The sequence below is a fragment of the Rhea pennata genome, chromosome 1 (assembly GCF_028389875.1).
Source record: "Rhea pennata isolate bPtePen1 chromosome 1, bPtePen1.pri, whole genome shotgun sequence".
NCBI lineage: Eukaryota > Metazoa > Chordata > Aves > Rheiformes > Rheidae > Rhea > Rhea pennata.
Window position 1 is genome coordinate 39,253,373 of NC_084663.1, and position 16,351 is coordinate 39,269,723.

The 16,351-nt window shown below is 39.5% G+C and overlaps 2 protein-coding genes across 2 annotated transcripts; both read left to right on the forward strand.

The window, feature by feature from the left end:
- Window positions 1-4,539: 4,539 nt before the first annotated feature.
- LYZ (lysozyme) lies at window positions 4,540-8,894 on the forward strand. The gene is made up of 4 exons (XM_062567697.1): window positions 4,540-4,823; window positions 6,615-6,776; window positions 7,343-7,421; window positions 8,508-8,894. Exons 1-4 carry the CDS (start codon window positions 4,688-4,690, stop codon window positions 8,572-8,574), a joined length of 444 nt encoding a protein of 147 aa, XP_062423681.1. The 5' UTR covers window positions 4,540-4,687; the 3' UTR covers window positions 8,575-8,894.
- A 795-nt stretch (window positions 8,895-9,689) lies between these two features.
- Window positions 9,690-15,260, forward strand: YEATS4 (YEATS domain containing 4). Its single transcript, XM_062567710.1, has 7 exons — window positions 9,690-9,903; window positions 10,138-10,257; window positions 10,956-11,022; window positions 11,124-11,218; window positions 12,692-12,784; window positions 12,864-12,951; window positions 14,676-15,260. The coding sequence occupies exons 1-7, from the start codon at window positions 9,853-9,855 to the stop codon at window positions 14,843-14,845; spliced, it is 684 nt and encodes a 227-aa protein (XP_062423694.1). The 5' UTR covers window positions 9,690-9,852; the 3' UTR covers window positions 14,846-15,260.
- The last annotated feature ends 1,091 nt before the right edge of the window (window positions 15,261-16,351 follow it).

The window sequence follows — 16,351 nt, forward strand, 5'->3', positions numbered from 1 at the left end:
CCGCACTCTAAAGAAATGAAGGAGAAAGCGCCTTCTTCCATTCATCATTAATATTAATCTAGGCTGGAAAATACTGTTTGGCTTCAGAAAAAGGAGTGTCTTTAAAGTATTTGGGCATAGTGAATGCACCCACTAAACCTTGAAAATACTCTGAACAAAATGTTTCATACCCATAGAATCAACCTTAAACTTGGAAGATGACTTTTTTGAGTTTTATTTCTTTTGGGATAGGTTGGGGCTTTTTTCCAGGTCAAAACATAAAATGGAACAATGATATATAATACTTTAAAAAATCAGTTATTTCCCAGCTGTTACTATAACTGGAAATAAATTTCTGTGGATTTGTCCATAAATATTGTAAATTTTGATTAATGCTTTGCTGAATAACAGTGCTTCAGCTTTCTGAGTGTTCACTGAAAGACAGACAAAAACTCTTATCTCCTCCCAAAACCATTTCTAGCTTTCATAGGAAAAAAAATTGTAAAACAATTAAAAATGTGAATCTTTGCAGGGTTATTTTCTAGAATTTCTACACAACCTGACATATTAGTTCTGAAGGACACAAATGGGATATTAAATGTTAAAGTTTTAACATGACATTTAAAATGTTACTGTTGCTAATTACTTTAAATGATCATTATTCCAGCATAAATTTACAGCCAGTATACTTACCCTGGATTCTCAAACTGTTTATGATGTTTTTTGCTATCAAATATGTCTATAGCTAGCCAGATCTTCAGCTTCTCCCATAACAACTTTTTACAGCAGTTATGATGAGCAGAACAGAATCTTGCTTAGAGGTGATCTTTCATGAAGGGAATTTTTACTTTTCTCTTTGTTTTTCTCTAATGATTTTTTTAATAGGAAAGATAACTTGCTTATAAATTGATTATAAAGATGGAAATTAATAAATAGCTGGTTTCATATCTACAGTAAGAGAGGATGGAAGCTCTAAAGATCTTCCTGTGTCTGCGCATGGGATTTTGGTAACAGCTCTGTAAGTGTAGTCCTTTACTGTCACCCCCCCCCTTAGAAATGATGCAAACTCTGGTTGGTGTGCAGCCTTTCCTGACAGCAGGGATGAAATGGCTGGCGACCACTCCAGGAGCTCCCGTGCTTTGAGTGTTTTACCATTGCAACGACAGCTGCCCACAGGGAGTTTCTCTTTGGGGGTGTATCACTTGAGACATGGCACTACTCATCTTTCCAAGCCCCTTCACTTACCAATTCCTGCTGTCCTGAAAGCAGTGTCTTCCCAACCCCAGCTCAGAACTGGCAAAAATGGTCCTGGGAAGGGAGGATGGAGTCCTCCTTCCCACCACTGCTGCTCCCTAACCCAAGTCAGGGCAAGGGGAGGTATCTGCTTCCTGCTAGTGGAGACCCCCCTCCCTCTCCTGACCATAGGTATGAGCTAGGTGAAATCCAGCCATGTGAAGAAACGAGAGGAGTGCAGTTTCTTGCTAAATATCAATCAAGAAGGGATCAGCCGAAAGGGCGCAGGACCACCCCAGCTACAACTGCTACAGTGAGTCTGTTCCTTTGCACTGCTGCCCCTGTGAGGAAGGGCTGAGAGGCAGTGAAAGAGCTTGAAGGGGTCTTCTGTGAGGCAGAAGGGCACCAGGTGACCGGCGATCGAGAAGCTGTGGAAGGGGTGGGGGTGGGAGGGAGAGAATGAAGGAAGTTTGGAATTTATTTATTTTTCATTTAAGCAAGTATGGGCAGGGCGATGGCTCACCCTTAAGCAGTTTAACAAGAAATACATTGTGGCTACCAGGTAAAAACGTTTGCAATGCATTGCAGTTTTAGCAGAGTTCATAGGAATTGCAGTATTAGTTCAAACAGGAATCAAATAACCACTGGTTGTTCACTTTCACAAGAGGCAAGATACTTCCTTCTGTTATGCTGTGGGCTGCAGTTTAAAGGCACACCTTCCTGTGTGTGGCCACAGGAGCAATGAGTGAAGCAATCTCTGCTTCCACAGGTTTAAAGATCTTCACTGACAAGGAAGAATTCCACACAGGACTTTTCAGAAGTTAGGTGGTCAGACTAAACACCTAAATTTCACATTTAAAACTATTTTTCGACTATTATTTCCCTCACTGTACTGCTGTGTGGATAACATTTTTCATGTGGTTTTACACTGTTTAGAAAGATGGGGATCATTTGACCAAATTTAGTTGTCTTTCAGGTCTTCTAGGGTGTGATTCATCTCATCCTAAAACAGATGTGTAGTCTGGTTGTGGATACCTACTTACTAGAGGCCCAAAGTTTGGCGAAATGATTCCTTCTAAAATGTTTGCATGATGTAGTTGCTGGCTCTCTTGACTGACGGTGGCCTCCCCTGGAGAGTACTGCTTCTCTTTTTAGCCACAGGCTTGGCTCATTAAAGTTTGCGTAGTGAGCTCCCTAAAATAACAAAAGTGAACCAACTGGACACAGGCTGAGAGGCGAGGTAGGAAGAAGCAGCACCTTCTGCCCACAGTGGTGCAGGGGGCCTTTGATGGGAGCAAGCTCCAGTCCTTGGTTGCAGTGACCAGCACAGAAGGTTCAAAGCTAAATCCTTAACAACAGGCCTCGGGAATGCTGCTGACACCTTACTTTTCCAGATCCCAAATGCAGATCCCTTACAGACCCACTCAGCCATGACGCTCTACAGGGATGTCTAAAGTACCTGGATGTCAAACTGCTGAAGGTTCTCAGATACGCTTTTTGCCATTGTGTATTGTGGGTTCAACTAAATTTGGTGGTGTCTTGCTGCTTGTGTCTAGATCCTAGTGGGATTTGCAATTTAAGCATTTCTCCCTGTCTCTTGTTTCAAAGATTGACTCCTTTGAGCTTGTCCAGAACACTCGGTCTCTATATGAACTAGATCAGGCTTTGAACAAATCACGAAGAGAAGGAGTAAGTAATTAAGTAATTCAGATCCACACGAGGATCTCTCTTTTTTTCTTTATCTGGTATAAGAATTTAAACCTAGCTGTTTCAGGAGAGTGCCCTCATATCACAAGGGGAGGAGCTGTTTTGTGTAGGGCCCTTCTTACTGGAAATGCTCTAGCTGAACACTAGTTCAGCCAGAGACCCCTGAAGATCAAGCATGTTGGGTGGGACCTAAAAGAGCCCATGCTCCAAAGACTATTTAATTCAAGAGTTGGTGTCTCAGTTTCTCCTGTGGACATGGTTCCACCAAATATAAAAAATACCACATTATAGGCATGAAATTGTCTCCTGTTCCAGAAGAGTATTCTAAAAACTGTGCTGTATGGAGTTCAATATTGATTTTAAGTACCCCAATCTGGTACTCAGCAGTGGAAGAAACAGATAAGTCAGGGTTAGTTCAACTACAGGTGATTGTTAGACTACTGGCAGGAGAATGAGGAAGTAACTATGAATATTTCTGTTTGAGGAACAGAAAGTCACACTTTTCTTTACAGGTATTTAGAAATACTAATTTTGACTAACTGTGGATTGCAAGACAGGGGTTTCTTAAGATTTTTATCTCTTTCCTGTTGGTAACTGAATAATTCTGGTTACTAAAGTCAACTTATAAATGAGGAGGTGAAAAAAAATGAGGCAAATCTAGATCTAAAGACTAAAGGTTTTTAGCTGCATTTATCATGAAGAGGTTGAGACTTCACTACAAAGCTATGGTATTTAGGCTTCCCTTTGCCTAGGTACTTACTGCCCTCTGCAATCAGGTAAGATCTGAAGACCTGACTTTCAAAGTCTAGCAAAAAACAAACTGCTTTGAATGTCATTTATCTGCTTCTAGTAGTTCAGTTTTCCTATGCCCACTGAATAAACTGTACATGCTGGACCTCAGGGTTTTCCAGATTAGCTATAAAACTTATGTGTTCATATTAGTCCTACTATCAAAACAAGAACAATATTGTAGGCACTGGTGGCTAGAGGAAAGGGTATTTCACACTTCATTTGGAGAGATCTTAGACAAGGACTGATTCCTCAGGGGTATTAAGGAGGCTGCATCTGCATCTTTCCAATTACTCCTGTTCGATGCACTCTGCAGTCCATCTCACTAGTGAATGGCTCCACAGCCTCACTGCGTCCGCATCCCTGATAAACCCAGTTTTGCTTCAGGCACTGTGTAAGTGCATGACAGCATGATGCTGCTGCAGCAGGTGGAGCAGCATGACAAGTTTACTCATACTGATATACAAATGCTATATTGACATATTTCAGTCCTTGACTCGAAGAACCACCTTTGCAGAGTCAGAGAATAGTTTAATAATCATACCAATTAAAACTTCTTTATCCACTAACTTATTTTTGTTAGGTTGTTAACAGTGACAAATTTATAAAGAATGGTAACTATGCAATAAAAGCAGGACTTTGATATTGACAGTATCTGATAAATCTGAGTAGCTGCATTTAGATAGCCAACTCCCTTTTCAGTAGATATTAGGAGTGAATTAAAACAAGATTCTTCTGACATAATGTTACTCTATTCTCCTGTGCTAAGGTAGTTTCCACATAGTATAAGAAATTTGACATTTTTGGAGTGATGCTGTAAGTGTTGGGAAATTCCCAAATAACCAAAATGTGATGGTTTGGATTATTACAGAACAGAGAAAGAGGAACCAAAAGAGGGTGGAGAAAGGTTTAAAAAGAATCAAATACAGGAGAGCCTGCACTCTCAGTGTTTAGGGACTGTGCATAGTACATTGACAACATGAAGTCTTTGCTAATCCTTGGGTTTTGCCTCCTGCCCCTGGTTGCTCAGGGGAAAATCTATGAAAGATGTGAGCTGGCAGCAGCTATGAAGCGTCTTGGACTCGATAACTACCGGGGATACAGCCTGGGACACTGTAAGTCTGCTGTCTTATGATTTACAGGGGGTGTATGGGGTAGGTAATTACCGTTTAACAAACTTTGCTGAAGTGAGCAGGCCTGTGTGAATGCTGGAAGTTAGAAGTTAAGAGCCCACTGGGTTAGTCCATCTCAGCTGGCACAGACTACAGGTATTGTCTACAGCTTTACTCTTTACCACTTCTTTCCCTGTCATTCTTCCACAGTTTAATAAAACTAATATCATCAAGAAGCTTTTCCTGAAATTAGCCTTTCTCATCACACCTCTCCAACCCCTAACTGCACTGCTTTTATTTACTTTAGTACCTTTCTCTGTCAGTTGTCTGTCTTTTGTGTCCTTCCTTCTGAGATGACTGCTGGACCAGGGTGGGAAGATAAAGCTGTAGAGCAAACAGGATTGGGAGCGCAGAACAAGACAGGAGGCCAAGTAGCAGGCACTGTTATCGGAGGAAGCATTGACAGGAGTACCTCCAGGTTTGCTTGGTGTGGATTATTAGAAACAGTAAAGGAAGAGAAGGGACACTGGCTGGGTTGTTCTGGAAAGGAAGAAAAAGAGGCTTGAGAGACAAGTAGTGTCCTCAGGAGCAGGAAAGGGTGAAGACTTCTTTTCTCTGATGGGAAGTGATAATAGTGTTAAAGCAATTTTCTTCTAAGAGAAGCATACAAGTTTTCTGATCCAGCATCTGGAGAGCAATCCACATTTTGACCACGTGATGTCCACATTTCGAAGAATTACTGTCCCCATCCTTCCTCCTTTTTGCTGCCCTAAGACAGATATGTTGGCATGTAAATGGGACAAAATAGGGCAGTTAAGTCACATGAAGGGAAAGCGAAAGTCCTGATCGTAGCCCCTCACCAAAACCACTGCTTCTATTTTGGTCAGTGACATGTACAAGTTGTTGAAATAAACCTTGTTAAAGATGATGGTGCAGAGAATCTTGCAGGAGCATGTCTTGTGGCAGAGCAACATGAGCAGGTCCATTTGGCTATGTCTGCACCGTTTGCCAAAAGCACCCTCAGGGGACTGCCTTTGAGAACAGCTTTCCCTGCCATGGCTAGTGCAAGCTTCAAGGTGTCATAGGAGCTGCCTCTGCAGAGAATACCCTGCCCCCAAAGTTCCCCTGCCAGATCAGCATCCTGCCAGATATTTGTATTAAAGCCACTCAGTCATATGGGCAGGAGCCAAGAAAGAAATAAGGTACACCAGAGAATACCCTTGCTCTCCAGAGATGGCTCTTGTTAAACAGGACCAGCATAATCTTTGGCGGATGTTTATTCCCATTCCCAGTATCTGCATTTGCACCCTTAGAAGTAAAAATAAGGGCATTTATGGTGGGGAAAATGCCCCAACACTGCACTGGCTTTTTGAAAAATCTTACTTGAGCTTCATTCCTACCTGGCTAAAGGAGAGCGTGGATCAAAAGCAGTCAAAACCATGTTATGCTTTAGACATTGTAGTACTGTTTCCAGTTGTTTCTGTGGTAATATTTGTTGAGCTTGATTTGTGCTTCTATATGAAGAACGATTTACAGAAACCTATTTGAATTTATTTCAAGAGCAGAGATCCCATGCTGAGGTTTCTTAGGACATTTTGAAGACATGCTACATGCTTTTTTAAATGCATTTTTTTTAATTTAGTTGGATTAGAATAAAAGAAATCCCATCTGTCGCATGCATTCTTTATGCAATCATCTTTTAACAAAGAGATGAGATAGGGTGCATATCCAGATTAAAAAAGGCAATAATACTTCTGTTTGTTTATTTGTGTTTTTTAAATGGAACTTTGACAGGGGTTTGTGCAGCAAAATTTGAGAGTGGCTTTAACACAGCGGCCATAAATCGTAACAGGGATGGAAGTTCTGACTACGGGATTTTGCAGATCAACAGTCGGTGGTGGTGCAATGATGGTAGGACCTCAAGGGCCAGGAATGGGTGCAAGATCCCATGCTCAGGTGAGCTCAGTATAATGTTTCTGTAGGTGATACTGTGATGGGCTGCCCTTTCACATTCCAGTTGCAAATAGTTAGTTACAGCCCTAACTTTAAAAACAAAGCAAAACAAAATTCAGGCCCATCCTTTCCTCCTCAAAAGGGAGATTTCCATTGTGGTAGGGAAAGGTTTCTTTACAGCAGGAAGTACATTGCGTTTTTGTCCACTTTTATGTTTTTTTAATAAAAAGATTTCCATAGAAGCCGGTTATTAATTAGTAGTTATGAGAAGCCAGTTAGTAGTTACGACCTGAGAAAATGTAATTTTACATTGAAGAGAGTGAGAGATTGATGCCTTGCAAAACACTGGCCCAAATGCCAGTCTTTCCAATTCTTTTTGTATTAAAAAGAAGTATTAAAATACTTAATAGCTAAGAAATACTGTCCACTTGAGATCTAGTTCATGCAATGAAAAAGGAAGGGAATTTTTGCTTCTTGAGAGCTGATTAGGCAAGGAATGTATTTGAAAACTATTAAAGTAAAAATATGGAAAAAAAATGTTAACCTTTTTCCCTGCTTCTCTTTTTAAGCATTGCTGAGCTCAGACATAACAGCATCTGTAAACTGCGCAAAGAAGGTTGTCAGCGATAAAAATGGCATGAATGCATGGTAGGTTTAAATGAGTTAAAAAAGCTAAACTGTATCTGTAGAGTACAGACAATTAAGAGAGGGAATATCACTCATTTTAAGATAACCAAATTTGGAAAGAACAAGCAAATTGTAGCAGTTGCTTGCATATATATTTCAGTTTAAAACATGTAAACTGAGTAGCTAAACTGAGGATCAATGAGACAGTACAACTGTGGCATTCTCAGTGTTCTTAAATCTATGATGTGCGTCAAACTCTTCATAACAATATTAGCAGACTATGAGTATTGTCTCAGCTTTCTACTCCAAAAACTTTTAATATTAGACTGAAAGAGAAACTATTCATTGTTAAATAAACATGCATAAATAAATATGGCATTCATGTAACTAGTCTTGATTTTATTAACTGCAGAGCAGAGTCTTATGCTGCTTTAACAAAGCCAAGTGCTCCATTTAAATTTACTACTCTTAGAATAAAGTAGCACAAAGAGCAGTCCAATCTATAGCCTTAGGTCTACTGTAAGTTTCTAAATCAGGCATACTTAGCTGTGCCTCTCTCAGCTTTTGCTGTTTTACATCATCTCTGAAGCTGGAACTTTCTCTTTAATTTCCATGCCACTTGCTTAATAGTTGAACATTTAAGGTTTCTGGAGTCTAAATTCCAATATAACTAATCCATTATCTCCTAGGATTTCTTTACATTATCTACTAGTGTTCTTGTATACTCTGAATGATTCAGAGGGGAAATGAGGGGAACTGAAATCCTCTTTTTATGGTAGGAATTGCCCCCTCCATCTGGAAATAAAGGAGATGACTATTTGTTCTTATTGGCAAGACAGATCTTTCAACAAAAAAAATCAGGGATTTTTTTATTCTGCCTCCTATTGAATCATGATAGCAAGTCATTGATAGAGGCAGCAGGCAGTCAGTGAATACAGTGTGTTTTTATCCAGCTTGTAAGAAACTTTGGGGAAGTGGCAAATTACTTGACATGTAAACCTTCTGCAGAAGTTAGCTCTGTATGTAAATCAGAATTAGTAGGAAAAGCCCTTCTATACTGACTTCCAAGCTTTCCATTGTTAATTGCCATGATCTTTCTCTGTCCAGGTATGCATGGCGCAATCATTGCAAAGGAAGGGATGTCTCCCAGTGGATCAGAGGCTGCAGACTGTGAAGCACTGATGTTTAGCAGAGCTCATTCTCCATTCGAATGAACAGCTTTCACATACAGCAAACTTTCTCTAGCATGCTTCTTTGTACGATTGATCATGATCAAAATAAAATTCAGGAGAATTACTGCAACACACCTAATTCACGAAGAGACAGTGTTTTATACCTTGCTGATGAAATGGCTAATATTTCCACCCAACTGTCTGGCTTGTTTTCAGTACAGCTTAGTTATTTTTGCTATGTGTAGATTTGAGCGTAAGCCAATTCTCTTTTAATGAAGTCTTCATGTTAGGTTTTGTGACTGCGTACTAATATGATGTTATTTGCTTGACAAAAGTATTAATGATTAAAAATATCCGCAGATGGCTTTCTATTAATATACTTTATTTTTTACTGCTAGTAGTTTCATATCCACAGCCCTTCAAAGTAGTTCTTGATGAAGTACACATAAATGCTTTCTCTTGGGAGCATCAGATAATTTGTACAAATATGTAAGGCAACTATGCATTTTCCCACTTCCTTTCTCTATAGAGGCCGGGTTAAAAAAAGTAGTATTATCTTGAGGTAAAGATGTAAGTGTTATTTTAACTACGTTAGTTATCAAGCAGATGGAATCAGTTACTAGCACATGAGCAGGTAAGGCACCTGTACGTCTCTCAGTGTCCACCTCCCCACACACACCCCCTTTGAATGTGGTGAGGAGCCTTCAGGGAGAAGCCCTGTGAGGGGGCAGAGACGACTGCAGACGCAGCGGGGCTAGCGCCCGGGGCTTCCTAGCGCCTTGCCGGCATCAGGACCGCAAAGATCAGCTGCTCTGCAGGCCGCGCTGGGCCAGAAAACAGGAGCTGTACTCGGACGCCGTAGCTGCCTCTCCCCTCCCGCATTAGCTTCGAGCGAGGAGCTCGCGGGGTGAAGGAAAGAACGCCCGCCGCGGCCTGCCCCAACGGCCGCCCCTGCCCCGCCCCGCCCCGCCCCAACGGCCGCCGCCGGCCGCGCCCGCGCGCCCCCTCCCCCGGCACCTCCCGTTGGGCGGTGGCCACGTGACCGAGGCTCCTTCCCTCCCGGCGCGGCGGCTACGTCAGCGCGCTTGCCGGAAGCGGGGGAGCATGGGCGGTAGCGGGCGCGCGGGCAAGCGCCGTGAGGCCGGCGCCGCGGCTGCCCGCGCTGCTCGGCTGCGCCTGGGCCTGCGCCCGCGCCTGGGCCTGGCCTCGCTGCTGCTGCGGGGCGGCGGGGCTGAGCGCGGGCGGCGCGGCTCGGGCGGCGCCTCCTCCTCCCGTGCAATATGTTCAAGAGAATGGCTGAGTTCGGGCCTGACTCCGGGGGCAGAGTGAAGGTGCTGCGGGCGGGGGCCGCGCCGAGCCCTCGCGGCGGGGGCGGGGTGGGGAGCCCGGTAACGGCCGCGGCGGGAAAGCTCCAGCCGCAGGCTTGGCCAGAGTCGTGTGCTTCGGGCGGAAAATAGCTCTTAGGTGTACGCTTTTCGAAGCGAGTGAGGTTTCCCCCCCCCCCCCCCCCCCCGCCCTTTGAATGTTAAACACTTTTTTCCCCCCTCCCTTCCTCTCCCCCGAAGGGTGTTACTATTGTGAAGCCAATAGTGTATGGAAACGTTGCGCGGTATTTTGGAAAGAAGAGAGAAGAAGATGGTCACACTCATCAATGGACAGTTTATGTAAAGCCTTACAGAAATGAGGTAGGTAGATGAGACAACGTTCAGCATTTTTAGGTAAGTATAGAAGTAAATTTATCCAAAAAAAAAAAATCCACGTGCTTTTCACGATTTATCTGCTGTCGTGTAGGTGCTTAGACTTGTTCTTATTAAAAAAAATACAGACTTCCGAAGTTAAACAAAGCAATTATTTTAAAAACTGCTCTTTCTCTGCGTGTGTGTGTTTAAAGTATGCTTGGTGGCTGGCCTTATTATGATTGTGTAACAAAATACTATTGTCATCTTGGATTTGCAGTGATAGAGGAGGAGAATGCTTATGGAATATGTACCTCCTTAATCTCTAGTACTATGGAGCAGAGCACTATATTGTAAAAATGAATTAGGATTCAAAAAAGAAGCCAGAACTTGGTGAAAGGACAGAAGGATGCTTGGGGAGAATATGAAGAAATGCATAGATGGGTAGTTTTTTAAAAAAATCTTTTTTCATTTTATGTTTTTGGAATAATTTCTCATGTGAGGAGGGAAATTGTAGAACATTCATAACGACAAAATATTAAACGACAGGTATGGTATTATGAACTTTTGGATTTACATGCTTACTTTTTTACCCTATTTCCAGTAGTAGCCATGCTAGTAGAAATGACAGGCATGTAGGGCTGATGAATAAACAGTAGTTTAGTATGTTGTGTAAATAATTGCAAATAACTTATTTTCTGCTTTAGGATATGTCTGCCTATGTGAAGAAAATTCAATTCAAGTTACATGAAAGCTATGGCAATCCTTTAAGAGGTAGGTTTTGCATTCCTGACATTTATTTCTAGACCAAGAATTTTTATTAATTCTACTGAGGCTGTGTTATCTGTATTAATATTTCTATTTTCCTGTTGCAGTTGTTACCAAACCGCCATATGAAATCACTGAAACGGGCTGGGGTGAATTTGAAATAATCATTAAGATATTTTTCATTGATCCGAATGAAAGACCTGTAAGTGTTTCTTTCAGACTTCTGATAATGTTTAACTAATTATGATGTTATGTGTAAAGCAGCGGTATAGGATATTGTTAGTCAAGATAAGTCCCATTGACCATGGAATAATAAGCCCTGTTCTTGTATGAAATGTATTTAATAGTTGTCCATTCTCTGATTTCTATGCTTTCCTGCAGGGTAGGGTGTTCTTAGGGGCTTGATTTCTGTGGTGTTTCCTAATACATGAGCACATGTTGCACCTTATCTGGGTTGAGCACTTACTGAGGATTTCTCTGCCAGGTGGCTTCCTAGTTACAGGTTATTAGAGTATTTTAAGCATCTTAAAGATTTTTGTCTCTCTGATTTGATTGAAATCAGTCAAAAAGCAGCAAAGTTTTTATTTGCCTCTTAGAAAACTGGGATAAGACAGTGTTATAAAGCATTAGAATTAATTTTGTTTTTTCTGATGTTAGACTAGAAGGGACTTGTGCATCATACTTGGTTGCATCTTGATCCGTCATTATTAATTCCATTCGTGGTTTGACGAGGCTGGCCTGCAGTTGGCTGTGTGTTTTTGTCTTTCCCCCCCCCCCCCTTTTTTTTTCCCTTTTTCTCTCCTTCTTAAAGAAGGCTGTTTTAGAACATGGCCAGTCTGAGAATTAGAAGCTTTTCCATTCCAATTTAGCTTTATAGTGCATATTCATTTACTTCTGAGTCACTGTTATCTTAAGGAGCTTAATAAGCCACAAACAATGCTAAAAGAATTTTTTGAAGGGGGTGTAATCAGAAATAACCAGATTAAATGGCTAGGTTGTCTGTCCTATCATTCTTCGTCAGGAATCAAGGGGAAGTAAGGACTGAATCTCTTCCACAGAGATTTGTAAGTCTGCTCATGGAAGGGACAAAACTGTTGGCTGCATGTATCAGTTCTCTTCCCGGGTTGTAGTCTGAGTTGTCAGGGATTCACTGGAGTTGAACAGTGGACTTGTGTTCTTTTCCATCTCCTGTCACTTACAATACACTAATGGAGAGTAATTTCTCTCTGTAGAGAGAAATTTCAGTGAAAAAGCATTTAGAGACTCTATGATAATGTTTCGTTCACTGGTTTTCCCTAAGAAAGGATGATAAAAAGAAAGCACTTTTTAACTGATTTACTGGCAGAGTCTATAAAGTAAATCATCTATTCTATTTGGAAATGTTTAAAAGGAGGTATTTTTAAGATTTTATACGTCAATCCTAAACCAGTGGTTTTGGTTTAGATTCCACTTACCCAGACATTTTTCAGATTTCAAGTAGACTTGGACAGCTGGCATGTTTAACAAAGAATATTGAGTTTTAAGTAATTCTACTGCAATTATAGAACATTTTTTTCATTCTTAAAACATTTTTAATCCTGTACAATTGTGTAGGAACAAGTAACATTTATTTCCATAGAACACACTTTGTATTTCTCTGCAGTTTTCAAGCTAATAAAGTTCTGTCTTTGTATAGGTAACTTTGTATCATTTGCTGAAGCTTTTTCAGTCTGATACTAATGCCATTCTGGGGAAGAAAACTGTAGTTTCTGAATTCTACGATGAAATGGTATGAAAACTTTTAATGTAATCCTCACTTTATTTTGAGGAATATTAGTGATTCCATGTATCTTTTTCTCCTTCATTAGATATTTCAAGATCCTACTGCAATGATGCAGCAGCTGTTAACAACGTCTCGTCAACTAACGCTAGGTGCTTACAAGCATGAAACAGAGTGTAAGTTCAAAATAATAATATAGTAAATTTAGAAATAAAAAAGCGCTAGTATTGCAACGTATTTGGCTGCTGCTAGAAAGTGATTATTTTGCATGAAATAAACTTCAGCTTTTGCAAAGGTGGTAATACTTACTTGAGAACTTTTAAAGATTTTTAGATCTGTAAGCCTGATGAAACTAAAGTAATTTTGAATTAAGAGTATAAGGAATAATGTCAGAATCTATGCCTAGTTTAACATCTTTGAAATGAGTTAAAACAGAATGCATTCAGGCTGGTGTGTTTGATAAAAAAGATGTTTTTGAGCAGGTAAGGATTACACTTCAGCACTGAAATATGTAACATTCAGTATCATAGTGAAAGCATCAATGCTTTGGGGATAAAGGGCGGTATCTGTAAGCTCTTCTAGTCTAACTATTTAACTGTAGGTTATTTAATAACAGACCTTTTTAGAAGACCTTAATGATCTTTTATCCTTCATATCTAATCTGTCTTTAAACGTAAAGCAGAATCTTCATGGTAATTAAAGAAATCAAATGGGGATATTTACTTATAAAATAATGCAGTTAGTAATGATTTCATCCCTGATCTTCTGAATTTGGTCTGTTATTTTTTACTATTAAAAATCAAACATAATGTTTATTGAGCTCAAATCCCACCTGTTAGTTGCAAACTCTGATATCATTATTTTAGTCATTTGTCCTTTGGCTTGTCTATGTGTTCCCTGACAGCAAACTTATATTTTTAGACACTGAATACCTAGATGAAAATGAGTCCCTATAAATTCAGGGTTCTAATCTGCCTTGTGTCTGTTAGGGTGTGTGGATGTGTGAACTATGTAAATTTTCTTCCTCAGTTCTGCCAGTTTGAAGGTGGGATTACATATCATTTGGTTGTGAGTAGAAAATAGGAAATGTTTAAGACTTTCAAAAATGTAAACTGAAGAAGGTCTTTTCCAAATTTAAATGTACTCATAAAATTTCTACATGTTTCTCCTGGGCACAGATAGAAATTATTTGCTGACTGCAGACAATTTATTTTTTTTAGCTTTCTTCTTTTGTCTGTGTTTTCTTAAAATGTGCAACTGAAGCATATTAAACAAGAAATTAGGATCTTTTTGCCACTATTAATTTATTACTATCTTACAATCCGTAATTATGTAATGCATGGAATAGAGGGATATCCATGGTGCATGCAGATTTGTTGCGGTGGCAAGTATTAACAGGTCTTTTCCAAAAACTTGTGCCTGAACAAAAAGTAAACTAAGACTTCCTAATAAAGCAGTCGTAGTAGGATGTCTGTAAAAGCAAAGTTGGCACCACAAGATCTCTTGGACCCATAGAATCAAAATCCAACCAGAAAAGGAAGTGTATTACAGCACATGGAAAAAAACCCAAAGAGTTGGAGCTAATTTCTCAGTACTCTGTAACTATCCATTTCTTTTGCCTGATCTTTACATATGTTTTTGCTGTGGAAAGTGATTTAGCGAGTTATACAGTTCCATGAGCAAGACTGATGGGCTAAATAAAAACAGCTCTTTCAGGGACTTCATTACCTATTTTTTTAATTCCATCTCTTGGAACCCGAAATGGTATCTGAGAATCTTTGAATCTCTATTACTTATAGAGATTACTTATAAAACTATTACTATTATGGATTAAAAATATATATATTTAATAATTGGAGGGTTTTATTACAGTATATATTTTTCTTTATTACCTCCACAGTTGCAGATCTTGAAGTAAAAACCAGGGAGAAACTGGAAGCTGCCAAAAAGAAAACCAGTTTTGAAATTGCTGAGCTTAAAGAAAGATTAAAAGCAAGTCGTGAAACCATCAACTGTTTAAAGAATGAAATTAGAAAACTTGAAGAAGATGATCAGTCTAAAGATATGTGAAAAGTTTTGACTTGATAAAGAGACTATACTGAAAATGCAAGGACTTCAATCATGGAACTGTGTGTGTTCTCTCAAATTCCATAACTGAGACTATATGTATCCATGAATTTCACTTGCAGACCATTGAAGTATATGGCAATCAATTTTATAAATGGAAGAAAAAAGAAAACTTGTATCCCCTTTATGGTTAAAATCTGTGGATACTTACTGGTTTAATTTAAGGAAAGAAGTCGTGGAGACCAGAGTAGTTACTTTTCTTGCATTTGAGTGGTATATGGTAACTTTTTATTAAGTCTTGTATTAGTTTAATGTGATTTTACAAAATGCAGCTAATGTTTACTTTTTTACTTGTTTTTTCTACTGATTGTTTAGAAATGCATCGCTAAAGCTGAAAATAAAATAAGCAGTTTTTTAATGCCTCTGTCCAGCTTTGGTCTTCAAGAATCATCCTAAGTAACATCCCCTGAGATAAGACAGAGGTTGAAATATATGGTATGCAAGTTGTGCAAGTCTGTTGGTTACAGTGGCTTCTGTACTGTTGTCTACTATTGTTATAATTGAAAAAAACCTAAAATCAAGAGAAAAGGATTTTAAGTAACTTCTTTATCTAAGTTGGAGGCAGGTAAGAGTTTCCAGCCCTACGTCTGCCCTAATGCATATGACTATCAACTCTAGGACTCAAACTTGGAAGCACGAAGTAATTTCTGTCATATTTCATACCTGTTTTATTTAACATATTGTATAGTACTGTGTTCATTCTTAAGTAACTAGCAAGTGTTCCCCTAAAAAATCAGTACTTGATCTTTTGGCTGGTAAGTCTCAACTTCCTTAGGAGAGGTAAAAGAGCCTGATAGCGATGACAGTACCTTAAAAAGGCTCGGCCATCTATTCCACTACTTCAAGATACTATGTTGCACTAATCCCTGCTACAGAGAAGCAAATCCCCACTGCTACTATCCCTATAGAAATTGATGTTATTGATGCTTTAAGAACGAAGTATTGGTTTCTTTATACTTGAGACTCGTGATGATAATATTTATCATGGTTTGTTAAAGGTTCAGAATTGGAACAGTTTAAACAGTCTGAACTCAATATGGAAAGTTTCTTCAATATGAAAAAGTAACTTTTAAAACTTTTGATGTACCAGAACTTACTCTGTTTATGGTATTATATTGTGTATATATAGGTTGAGGGAGGTGGGGTTTCCTGTGTAGGTGGTATTTTTACAGATCCCTCCTAGCACTATAGATGGATATATCCAAGTTTTTCTTGTGATTTAACTGCTGTTACTGACTGATCACACCAAACAATCGTTTCTTACCAGCTTCTAGAGACTTTCTAGTACCGTTTTCCGAACATTTTAAGTAAGCATAAATAGAGAGATTCCAGACCACTCTTGAGTCAGTATGTCAGTTAAACTATAAATGAAAGACAAGTTTGTTTTCTTGAGAAGGGAGGATTTTTTTCGTTCTGATTTGTTTCTTGTTTTCCAATTTAAAAATCTGA